Genomic DNA, 12,890 nt, shown 5'->3' with positions numbered 1-12,890 from the left:
ACATAATAATGCTATTTTTGTATATTGCATAATTGTATATTCATTCTATAATGGTGGCTACTGGTTTATGCTTCTGACCAGTTTCTGAATAAAATAATAATAATAATAATAATCCGCTGAAAGAATTGTTCAACCCAGAAACATAATAAACATATTTTTTTTATTATTCTACACTTGTTTATTTATTTTTATTTTTTCAAATGTATATTTTTCTTCTTTATGAACTTCTTTAATCTTTAATCTTTGACTGCACTTACACTGATTAATTGAATTTGATTTATTTTAAATGCATATTGATATTTATTTAATCATCGTCACCATGTAGAATTGCATATTGGAACTGGAGTGTAAAATCCAAGCGAGTTTGTAGTCCTCCTTATATGTGGCATTACGGTAAAACATGGCCAGTGGAGAAAGCAGGAAGTAGTCCATGTGCTGCATATGTGTTACTGATGTTGTTTAGAGATCTTCACAGAACAGGCGTGAAGGTATCAGTTTCCTTTTATTATGTTTATGTTGTTTGCCATTGCCTTATTTAAATCGTACTATATAATTTGAAAACGTAAATAGTGCATGAAGTGTGTACTTTATATTGGCGTAAATATTGCACGCTCAAACAACATAGGCAGATTTATGACAGCTTACCTGCGTCGGGCTTTAGTTATCATTTAGTTTATTATTTTGGGTTTGGTTTTGTCCTGCGTGCACGTATCATGTTAGTATAGCGACTTTGGTTACTTGGAAAACATTTAACAAGGTGTTTTTTCATTTTAGTCCTCAGTATTTTAAGAATGTGTCTTAACTGCTGAATAACAATGGCTATTATACACCTGAATAACATTTCAAGGTTTATAATGTGCTAGTTGGCAAATGGCTTGTTTATGTCTCATTGAGTTCAAATTGAGTAACGTTAGCCACAAGGTGGAGTTGTAAGCTGCCCTATTCTTTCTGCTCTTCAAATATCTATTTGACTGAATGTTAAATATACCAGGGACTAGATGAGCAGACTTTCTAAGGACTTCACTTCCCATTACACTGTCAGGTAGTTGGTTTTCTGTTTAGAAGTAACTTTTAGAGATTTGCTCACAGTCAAAGTAATGAGAACTTTCTGTATGCTGTCTGTAATTAGTAATGATTGTGAAACTGTGCCTAGATGACATGATTGATAGATTAACACAACAGAAAAAACAGAAAAAAATGGAGCTTCAAGTTAAAATAATATGGATGAACGTCACCTCTGACAATTGGAATAAAAATTTGATTCCATTAGGAGTGTGTTGTACATTGTAACTATATTATATTTTTAATGCAGAATCAGTAAGATCCTGCTGAATAAACTTAAATTTGACCCAACCAGTTAAAGATGTCTGAATAACTGTTTGTGTTTTTCTCCTTTCACTGCAGTACTTGTCCGTGTGTAATCATGATAACACCGGCGTTTGAACTGAGTCAAGATGCCGATTTCCTTACTGTGGTTATTCGTGTACCCTACACCAGGACATCTGAGTTTGACATCTACATCCAGGGAGAAGATTTTAAGTTCTATGCCAAGCCCTACTTTCTCAGGTGACTCACCTGCAAACACCATGATTGGCGTTCTGTTAAAACAGAAAAATACTCATAGGTCCTAATAAGATGTTTACAATGATTTTTAACTACAAATGCAAAGACAGAGACCCCAAAAAGCATTAGGACACTTTGTCCACACTAAATTCAATCGCAAGTTATTGCTGAAACCACTAAGACAAGTTGTGAGAAAAAGCTGGAATAATTTGTTTGTAGATACCATTAGTTTTTTTTGTTTGGTTATCTAAAGCATATTGCATAATAATACACACACACACACACACACACACATATGTGTGTGAGATATATATATATATGTATGTATGTATGTATGTATGTATATGTGATCTGTATAAACAGTGGCGTTGAAAATTATTAGGTCTCTTGAAGCATCTTGGAGACGTTGCCACAGTTCTTCTGGATTCAGTCTGTCTCAGTTTGTTCTGTTTCTTCATGTCATTCCAGACAGACTGGATGATGGTGTGATCAGATCTCTGTGTGGAGCACTGGCTGTTGTCAGACTCCTTGTGCAAACAAAAATCTCACTGGATTATTACAATTAATGGCTCTATGAATGTCTGGAAATGTAAACTAATATTTCCTACTGACACACAACAGCAAAAGAAAGGAATAACTGACTTTTTTTTTTTAGCTGGTGAAAATACTAGTGTTCTAATAATTTTGGCCACCACTATATAAAATTAAATTAATTTATTAATAAATCTGTGTAATCATCTACCTTGAAGATTGACTCTGCCTGGGAGAATAGTTGAAGATGGCCGGGAAAAAGCTTCATTCGAAATTGATAAAGGTAACAATCACTTCCTTTTATTGTTTCTTGCCTTAGAAAACCCATGCTGCCTTTTTTTTAACCACTCAGTACTTCACACCTGGCCATTTTTTAAGATAAAACATGAACAAGCTTCAGCAGAAGCAGCAAAATTGACCTAGTCTTTTGAAAATCAATTTCTTAAAAGGTTCCCCTTTGTCTTAACTTACCAACTTCTACTTAGAAGGTCTAAGGCAAATAGAACATAGTAATTAAGGACTAGTAGATGTAGATAGCTGTATTGCCTGAGTGAAATGTCAGTATTTCATAACAATTCTGTGTAACAAAGAACTGCTGTGCAGTTTTAGAGCAGTTATTGTCATTATCATAATTATATCTAAAAAAGGATAGTGAGGGACAGAACAAGATAAAGGACGACCTTATTAAGCAATTATGCTTTAAAAAACTTACTCAGGGCAACATACATTCATTTGGTTTTTGACTAATATTATATATAGGTACATAGGAATATCATGAAAAAGGTCAATATTTTTTGCCACTCATTTCAGAAAGTGAAACCCATATATTATATAAATTCATTACGCATAGGGTGAAATATATCAAGCCTTTATTTCTTGAAATTGATGATTATGGCTTACAGATAATGAAAACCCAAAATTCAGTGTCTCAGAAAATTAGAATATTACATAAGATCAATAAAAAAAGGATATTTTAAACAGAAATGTCAGGTCAGGCTTCTGAAAAGTATGTTCATTTCTATGCACTCAATACTTGGTTGGGGCTCCTTTTGCATGAATTACTGCATCAATGTGGCGTGGCATGGAGGCAATCAGCCTGTGGCACTGCTCAGGTGTAATGGAAGCCCAGGTTGCTTTGATAGCGGCCTTCAGGTCATCTGCATTGTTGGGTCTGGTGTCTCTCATCTTCCTCTTGACAATACCCCATAGATTCTCTATGGGGTTCAGGTCAGGCGAGTTTGCTGGCCAATCAAGCACAGTAACACCATGGTCATTGAACCAGCTTTTGGTACCTTTGGCAGTGTGGGCAGGTGCCAAGTTCTGCTGTAAAATGAAATCAGCATCTCCATAAAGCTTGTCAGCAGAAGGAAGCATGAAGTGCTCTAAAATTTCCTGGTAGATGGCTTCGTTGACTGTGGACTTCAGAAAACACAGTGGATCAACACCAGAAGATGACATGGCAGCCCAAATCATCACTGACTGTGGAAACTTCACACTGGACTTCAAGCAACATGGATTCTGTGCCTCTCCAGTCTTCCTCCTCCAGATTTGGGACCTTGATTTCCAAATGAAATGCAAAATTTACTTTAATCTGAAAAGAGGACTTTGGACCACTGAGCAACAGTCCAGTTCTTTTACTCCACAGCCCAGGTAAGACGCTTCTGATGTTGTTTCTGGTTCAGAAGTGGCTTGGTAGCCCTTTTCCTGAAGACGTCGGAGCGTGGTGACTCTTGATGCACTGACTCCAGCTTCAGTCCACTCCTTGTGAAGCTCTCACAAGTGTCAAATCAGCTTTGCTTGCCAATATTCTCAAGCTATTCTCATCCCTGTTGCTTGTGCTCCTTTTCCTACCCAAATTCTTCATTCCAGTCAACTTTGCATTTAATATGCTTTGATACAGCCCTCTGTGAACAGCCACACCTTTCAGTAATGACCCTCTGTGACTTACCCTCTTTGTGGAGGGCATCAATGTTCTTCTTCTGGACCATTGCCAAGTCAGCAGTGTTCCCCATTATTGTGGTTTCAAAGAACAAGAGATACCCTTAATTTATACTGTAGGGATGGTCATTAATTGAAACTCAAATGTAAATATTCTAATATTTTGAGATACTGATTTTTTACTTTTAATGAGCTGTAAGCTCTAATCATCAAAATTAAAACAAAACAAAAACCTTTTGAAATGTTTTACTTTACATGTAAAGAATCTAAAATATATGAAAGTTTCTAATTTTTTGAGATGTACCTGTACAAGGCAAAAGCACCATTCATTATAATGTCTAGGAACACTAATATTTAGAATTGGCTAGGGATGGAGTTTGCGTTAAACTGGTTTTGGTAAAAATCATACAGTATACAGTATACCAACCAAAATTACATCTTTACAAAAATAAATAAGTAATTAAAAGATAAATTAAGGAATTTAAGGCAGCACAATGCTACTTGACTGCCAAGGATTTGCTTTTTCTTACAGTTCCCATGGAATTGATTGATAGCTTATTTTTTTATTATTATTATTGTTTATAATTATACATGTCTGTGATTTTACAATTTCCACAATAGTTCAGGCTGTCAAACTGCTCTCCAAATAGCATGAAGATTTCCAATTGCTTAGTAAAGGCCACAGGATCCTGTTCCTGACATCTCGTTGGCCTCGTTTCAGCGTGTCTACTTTGATCGACAGCCAGTGAATAATTTAGCAGTAGTCTATCATAAAGAATGCCTAATTGCTTTGTGTTTACATAGAGTAACAAGTAATTATTAATCATTCACAAATCTGGAATGACTACAGTCAAAGCAGTTATTGTCATTTTAACGTAACACCGTTTTAATCTTTCTAGTGGGTCTAAAATTATAGGTTGTTTAATGCAAGGTTGTCTCAAGCACAGACTTTGAGATTGTAACCGTTTGGCATGTAATGTGTGGAATATAATCCCAACAATTTTGTTCTTTCCACAAATTCCTGTTTACATAAGAAAACACACAGTCGAAGATCAAAAATCATTATGATGGATTAGCAATTAGCACACCGTCACACACCAAATATTGTGCACGTGTGAGAAGCATGTTTGGATTGTTAGTTTCCTTCTCATAATTTTCCATCCTCACTCTCACTCTGTGCGTCTTCAATCAAATAAAATAATAAAAAGAGGAGTTAGAGGAACAGATCACCCAAAAGTGAAAATTCAATATGAAGTCTGCTTTTACTGTGAAGCTCAAAAGAAGATATTTTGAAGAATGTTTGCAACCAAACAGTTTTGGTGAACATTGAATTTTATTGTATGGGAAAAACGTGAAGCCATAAATCAAATATTTTATGTTCCCCAGAAAAACCGAAATTCATACAGGTTTGGAACAACAGGAGTAAAATGAGTTTAAACAATAAGAAATACCTGCTAAAAAAACACTTAAAGTCGGTCAGCAAAGTTGGTCTTAACATGTTTAAGCTGGGCTTAGATGGTTTAAGATGGTCTTTCAACTTGACCCAACTGCTTTTATCTGGTTTAGCTTGGCAGCAAGCTAGTCTATCTGAAAACAGCCCAAGTTGGTGCAACTAAGACCAGCAAGCCAGCTTAGTTAAAATGTTATTTGTCTTCAGTAATGGGAATAATGAACACCGTTTTAGAAATGGAGATCTTCTTTCTTTCTCTCGCTGTCTTTCTTTCTGCAGAGCAGACTTAATTATAGCAAAGAATTCTCATATTTAATCATTCGGTTGAGCTGTCAGCATCATAACGATCCATCTCACCGATTCCATCACTCTGTTCATTCTTTACTATGATACACCTTCACTTTGATTATACTCGCTCGCTCTCTTTTGTGCAGTGCTTATCAATCTTTCATTCAGAAAGAAACAGCAGAAGCAGCGCTGCGATTGTGTCTGACCGATCTGCCGTAGTCCCGACATGTCTTTTAATGAGCTGCCTATTAGCGCTTTTAATTATAACTAATGGCCACGGGATCCACTGCTTGACATCTCACTGGCCTCGTTTCAACGCATTGTCTTTGATCGACAGCCAGTGAATAATTTAGCTGTCGTCTATCATAAAGTACCTCTAATTGCTTTCTGTTTACATAAGAAATTATAAATCGTTCACAAATCTGCATGTAAGGACTATAATCAAGGCAATTATTGTCATTTTAAGGGTGATATGTGCATATTTAGTGCTTAAAATATTTTCTCCTGTCACAGCTTAATAGGTAGAGACAACTATAAGTAAGCCACATGTAGGCTGATTTCCCAGAAAAGAGTAAATATTGTGGCTGCTTTCAAAACATTCCTCTGTTTGTTTAAGAATCCTGACCAGACCTACACGGCAACAGTGGCTTAACCAATGGTTTGAGTTTGGGGTGGGACTATCTGTTTGCTGGACCAATGGCAGCTGGGGAGAGTGTTTTTCTATTCTATTCTATTTTCTATTTTTCTTCTGTTAAACACAAAGGATGGTATTTTAAAGAATGTTGTTTTGTACACCACAGACTTGCATTGTATGGGCAAAAAATATCTTTTGCATTCCACAGAAGAAAGAACTGATTTTTTTATTTTTTGGGGGGTGAATTGTCACTTTAAAGTTGTGATGTAACTGAAATATTCAACAGATCTGTTCTTCCATATTGTGAAAAACATCTGTGTGAAACTACTTATTAAAAGAAAAAAAGGGGAGGTCAGGGATTTGAATCAGTCCACCAGCTATTGATTGGATGGAGAGAGATGACACTTTGATTAAAAGGTCAAGAGTTGTGAATGTGAATATGAAATGAAATGTGCATGGAAGAATCCACAATATAATCTATAGACAATAGAGTGAATTTCCATTTCATGCCGACTTTAATGAGTTCATTTTTTTGTGTCCTACTGTTTTGTTTCAATGCCAGTGCAATATGTAAAGTTGCTTGCCTAATGAGCTATTTAGCGATTTAAAGGCAAAGCGGATCATTTCTGCACCATTATCATTGGAACCAAACAGAATTGCAGTTTCTATCAAACTCCCTTTCTGGAGTGCACATACAGACCAAAGACAAGCAAAGAATAGACACTCTTGGTCCAGACTTGGTCCAGTACATACAGGTAACCTCACCTAGTAATGCCTTAAAAAGAACAACCTAGTAACATTAAAACAATGCTTTAACAATCATTCAGAACGCATTCAGAAACTGCATTGTAGCATCTTAGTATTCTCCAATCATGTAGCCCTCTTGGACCCTTTTCTTAAAAATGTCTGCAAGCTCACAATTAGATCGGCCTCTAGCCAATCAGCAACTGATAGATTGAACCCCATCCTACTTTTTTTTTTCAGTAATCAGTTTCTCTCAAATGTATGTCACAAAACAGTATAAATGATTGTTCTCTATGTTACATGACTTTAAGTATCTGTGTATGTATCAGGCCTCTTCACACTGCATGTCCCTAAAGAGACGGCCGGACAGCACTTTGAGGGTTTGGAGATGCTCACCAGTCTCCTGGCTCCTAAGGGATCAAGGTCAGCCAAACCACTGGTGGAGGACACAGGTAAGGTTTAATTCTCCCTTGGGAATGAAAAGCTGATCATCTTCCAGCATGTTCCTCTGGTGTTTTATTTTTATTTCATGTTCCATTCATTCTGTATTCACTGAACGCCCTCTGTTGGCGTTCTCTCAGAATCCTGTGGTGGAGGATGTGAGGAGGAGGAAGATGAAGAGGAGGAGTTTGATTGGCAGATAGAACAGGAGGTTTATACTGAAACCCCAGCAGAGACGCTGAAAGAATACCACAAGTATGGCTTTGGAAACCTTAGGTCTGGAGTCTTCACCAGACTGCAAGTAAGAACATCTGCCCCTGATGAGACAATAGACATGGTCTTTTTACAAAGTTTTTGATAAAGACGACAAATAAATAAATGACTTGGAGTTGTTGTGGACAACCCATTGTTTTGCTTTGTGTCAATCAGGAGGAGTTGAATGAGGTGATTGATGTGAAGGATCCTGACAAAACTGCTCCTGAGCTCAGGAGACGCAATCGACTAGACGCAGAGACCACAATCTTTTGTGCTGACCATTACATGTAAGTCCACTGTTAAATGTCTGTTCCTGTACTGAATTTCATCACATTTGTCTACAGTTAAAAGAACATTTAAAACATTTTCATTTCACATCTTGCACATGACAGAACATCCACACATTCAGATTGTTTTTTTTTTTTTTCTGCAGGGTGAACTTGTATGAGGACGAGGAGGAGATCAGAAACCTGCTGAAGTTTAAACCGTGGTGGAGAGAACTGAGCTCGGACCCTTCAACATACTCCGACACCTGTGAGACCTTTACCTCCTCAGATTCAATATATAGCTTTGTTCTGTCTTTAGAGAATAAAGTTAAACTCCCCAAATGTATTTACACATTCAGTGCATAATTACCGCTTTGTCTGGTGTGTCTCTCTTTTTGGGTCTGGATGAAGAATTAGGGGGCGGGTTTAGTAAAGGTCGCCAAGTTGAAAATGATAAATGGAATATTTCCAGAGGTGCTGTTCCTAGTCTCTGCCAGCAGGTGGACACTGATCATCTTGGGACCCGAATATTAGACTAACGACAGCATTGTGCATTCACGTTGCACATGGGAGGAGATTTGAAGCTATTTGTGGACTCGCACTGTTTTAACACTCATACTTTTACTCTTTGGGAGATTTATATGTGTTTTTGTCATTGTTTTATAACTGCTGAGTCATATTGATGATTCTGTGTGTGAGTCACAGAGTTAGCGAGGTACAAACCACCTCTCAGCCCACTTTTGTGCCCACAAAGCAGCTTTTGCTCTTTCTTTCATCTATTTCTATCTATTGCTTTGTCTATCCATTATTTTATCTCTCTGTCATTCTGTTTTTTGTCTGGTCTGTCTATCATTATGTTGTTCTGTCTGTTGTTTTGTCTAGCATTCTGTCTATCTATTCCTTTTTTTATTTCTTCAATCCGTCTGTCATTTTCTTTCCATCTGTCTTAGCTGTATTTTTCTGTCTGTCTGTCTGTCTCTTTCTTTCTTGGCACATCTGTTGTAATAGTACAATCTCTGAACACGTTTAAAGTTGCATGGAATATTGACGCGTGTGAGATGTGTGTGATAAAGCGGCACAGACATGGACAGACGAGAAGCGATTGTGTCCCACACCAGCATGTTCTTGATCACTAGAGTAGTGTGCTAATTCCTCAGTGCCCGATTACAGAATGAGGAAATTACTCTGAGCTGCGAGCATATGTTGGTGCAGGGGGGGCGGGGGGGTTACACAGCTGGTCCTATCACAGAAGAAGAAGATGGAGAAGGATTAAACAGAGGGAGATGGAGATATTTCAAGATATGCGTTCCGTTCTCTGCTGTCAATCAATCAAATAACATTGTGCAGCTACTTAGCACACAGGCACTTCTATACAACTATATTTTTAGTGTTCTCATCAGTATGCTGAATGTATGGAGCAGATTAATTGCTGCTGAATGCTTGGACAGACCATCCTGAGTGAAGTGCACACAAATTGGTGCCAATATATCTACTCCTCACTGTTTTCTAAGTTTTTCCTGACTGGATATGGCTCATTAAGCCATTAAAGTTAATTAGGGCCTTCGCTCTTTGGGTATTAGGATGAGCTTGTTTGTTTTTCAATATCGTTTAGCTATCATTAGATATGAGAAACCAGGTAGGCTTTATTTCTTTGTAATGGTTTAAGATGGTTGAATGTCCACAACCTACTCTCACTACTGAAATCCACGACTAGTCGACAAAGAAGCATCTTATACATTGTACCACACAGTAGTGCCAAGGGGATTTCAAGTTAAATTTTCAAAATAATTATTTAATCATTTCCCTCTGGTCATGTTTTATCACCCCAGGACACCAAGTTGGCCATGATTTCCACTGTGGCCCTCAGGAGAAAAGGTGCACTCGTGGTTGTTGGAAGAGAGAAACACTTCCAACCCAGACATTTTCTTTACAAGCTAGTCGGTACATTCTAAGTGCAATTCACAGATTTGTGAATAGGTATACCCAAAGGCTTCACTCTTTCTCTTTGTCTTCATGATGAGAAACCTTCCTGCATGACAGAGATCACACACATAAAAACATGTTCTGTTTACTGCTTGAGATTCTAATTCAAGATTTCTGCTTCTTCCTTGTCTTCTCCCCGTGCTTGCCTTCCCATGTGTATCGGGTATCTTCACACTCTAGGTCCCAATGGAGATGACAGCCTCACCATATGTGTTTATGCATGTATGCACTTCATTAGTCCACTCCCCCATCTCACTACAATAAATGCTTGTGTCAGTGGTCTGGGCACCTGTGTGGTGTCAGATGTTGATTTTGCTGATTTTGCCATTAAATGAATAACAAATTATAATGCATTCCATAAAAGAAGAACGTTATAGCCTCAACGAGTCATTGCTAGTATTTGTACATTAAAAATGTGTAAGTATACTAAAAACAATAGACGAAAGTTTACAATACTGTAGAGAAATAGTATGTGTTAGATATTAAGTGAAAATATAAATGAAATATAAAATGTTTAAAGATAAATAGTCACACTTACCTATTTAATCTGAATCTGAAATAGGCTTCCATAGCCTTTTGTCATTCAAAACCCCAGATTTTTTTCTTTGGTGCTTGTTTTTTTTGTTTTTGGTTTTCTGGGGGGATCTCTACAACCCAACTACCCTACAGGTTTAGAATGAGGGTGAGTAAATGATGATAGTTATTAATTAATTAATTAATTAAATTTATTGTTTATTTTTTGGATGAACTGTTTCTTGGTACCACTTTAATATACAGTCCTGTTCCTCATGTACATACTATGTACTTATTATAGTAATTACAATAACTAGGTACTAACCCTGAACCTAACCCTACCCCATGTAGTTACCTTATATTACCAGTACTTTCTTAGGTAAGTACACTTTATGTACACTGTAAGTACATGTACTGTAAAATAAAGTGCAACCTGTTTCTTTAAAACACCTATTTTTTATTTAGATGAAACGGTTTTGAAATCTTTATCCTACCAAATAACAGTTGCACAAGTTTTAAGAGTTCCTTCATAAACAACAATGAAACAAAAACAAAATCTGTAATTGGTGACAGAAACAATTTAATATAAAGATAAGATGAGAGCTGGGGTGGAGCTGAACTCCCTCCTCAGCTCCTGGTTTTGGTCTCACAGGAGTCAGTGTTTCTTGCCAGGCAGAGGCAGCTGTGTTAGAGGGTAAATCAGGTAGAGAGAGAGAGAAAATGGGGGAGCTGTTCAGTCGTCATGTCACTGGAATCCAGCAGCTCCCAACAGAGCCAGAACTCGACCTCTGCCAGCACTAGCTTTAAGTGTGTGTGTGTATATGGACATGCAAGCATGCACACGAGGGGCTCTATCAGGGGCAGTGCTGCAGCCAAGAAGGGGATCACTTTCAGCTGCTACTAAAGTGCTGACTTGCCCTTTCTCTTTCTCTCTCTCTCTCTCTCTCTCGCTGCCCTGCCTTCGACTCCTTCCTCCCTGGCAGTATCAAGTCAGTTTAGGGCATCAATCAAGCTTTGTAACTTTTTTCTTCCCGTGCGGTAACTTTACTATGCTTCAAAAGCCTCGTCTCTGACTCTGATAATTGTGGCGAACATGCTTTTGTTTCTGAAAGCTCTCAGCAGAGCAGAGGCATCTGTCATTCCCTGCTGGAGCCCTGAGTTTATACTTGTTTTTTGGGGAGAATTTGTCAGTGATTGACTTTGACTGTATCTCCCTGAGATAACTTGATAAACAACACTGAATGTCTTTGTTTCTCTCTCTGTACTTCCAGCAATAACTTTCACAGAAGAAGAAAAAGAGCAGATGAGGAAATTCACAAACCGTTCGTACATGCTGGATAAGAAAACACGCTTCCATGCCTGGCTCAGTTTGGTGGACATCGTTCTCGCGTATGTCTATGATGTGCGCACTACAGAGGGAGAGCACAATGTAAGTGTACGCTTGTTCGCCACAGACATTTCTCTGCTAGTAAGTGGGTTTGGCGTGCGAGTCCTGGCATTTTCACGTGCACCAAAGCTCCAGGAAGTTGGTACATTCCTGTAATGTTTTCCAGACAGTCCCGAGAATCTCTTTCGAGGCCACTGCACATGGTAATAATTGTAAAAATAAGTTTGAAAAATATTAAAATCATGGTTATGTTTTAAAACACTGCTTCTGAACCTGAAGTACTAGAATGTTGCAAGGGCTTCGGTTGTGAAGAGCTCTGCTGGATTGACTCCGAAGCTTTCAGCATATGTTAAATGTACAGTCAAAATCTGGGCTTTGGATCAATCATAATAGTTAGAGAACATATCAAACCTTCTTAAAACATTCTCTTGTCTAAAGTGATAAATTTAGCCTTGGAGCTGTGGCTTGCTTGGTGGTTAGCGCTTGTGCACTGAGCCATGGTGCTCATGTGACTGACGTGAGTTTGAATCCGGAAACATTTTCCCCTCTTTTCATCATCATTTCTTGTTCTTTCACCCCTTTTTACGTAATGAAAATGGACCAAATAGGGATATACAATATTATGTTTCTAACAGATACCACAAAATATAGTTTTAAATGTATAAATATATATAATTAGTGTCAGTACGATTAAAACACAGTTTTTGAAAGAAGTCTCTTATGCATACCATAAACATTCTCCATAATTATTTTTTATTAAACGCACAGTAAGAACAGTAATAGTTTGGAAAATGATTACAATGTAAAATAAGTTTTACTGTTTAAAATGTAATTTATTCCTAGTGAATTTTTAGCAAGAATTTTCAGTGTCACATGATCCTTGAGAAATTATTCTAA

General features: G+C 37.5%; 1 protein-coding gene across 3 annotated transcripts in view; it reads left to right on the top strand.

Moving 5' to 3' along the window:
- Positions 1-387: 387 nt before the first annotated feature.
- The window catches only part of LOC306879432 (protein SHQ1 homolog), a 36,914-nt gene continuing 24,411 nt past the window's right edge, over positions 388-12,890 (top strand). Inside the window, exons 1-8 of one of the 3 annotated variants that reach the window (XM_079432370.1) lie at positions 388-488; positions 1,405-1,566; positions 2,313-2,377; positions 7,478-7,600; positions 7,730-7,890; positions 8,019-8,131; positions 8,278-8,378; positions 11,878-12,035. In XM_079432370.1, coding sequence (XP_079288496.1) covers positions 1,424-1,566; positions 2,313-2,377; positions 7,478-7,600; positions 7,730-7,890; positions 8,019-8,131; positions 8,278-8,378; positions 11,878-12,035 — 864 coding nt within the window. In that variant the 5' untranslated portion in view covers positions 388-488; positions 1,405-1,423. Of the gene's footprint in view, positions 489-1,404; positions 1,567-2,312; positions 2,378-3,615; positions 3,745-7,477; positions 7,601-7,729; positions 7,891-8,018; positions 8,132-8,277; positions 8,379-11,877; positions 12,036-12,890 lie in introns of those variants that run through there. The other 2 variants (XM_079432371.1, XM_079432372.1) reach the window with 2 other exon arrangements.

This window comes from Barbus barbus (genome assembly GCF_936440315.1).
Source record: "Barbus barbus genome assembly, chromosome: 13".
In the NCBI taxonomy this organism is placed as follows: domain Eukaryota; kingdom Metazoa; phylum Chordata; class Actinopteri; order Cypriniformes; family Cyprinidae; genus Barbus; species Barbus barbus.
The sequence above is the reverse complement of the archived record's forward strand: the minus strand, read 5'-3'. Positions and strand labels throughout refer to the sequence as shown.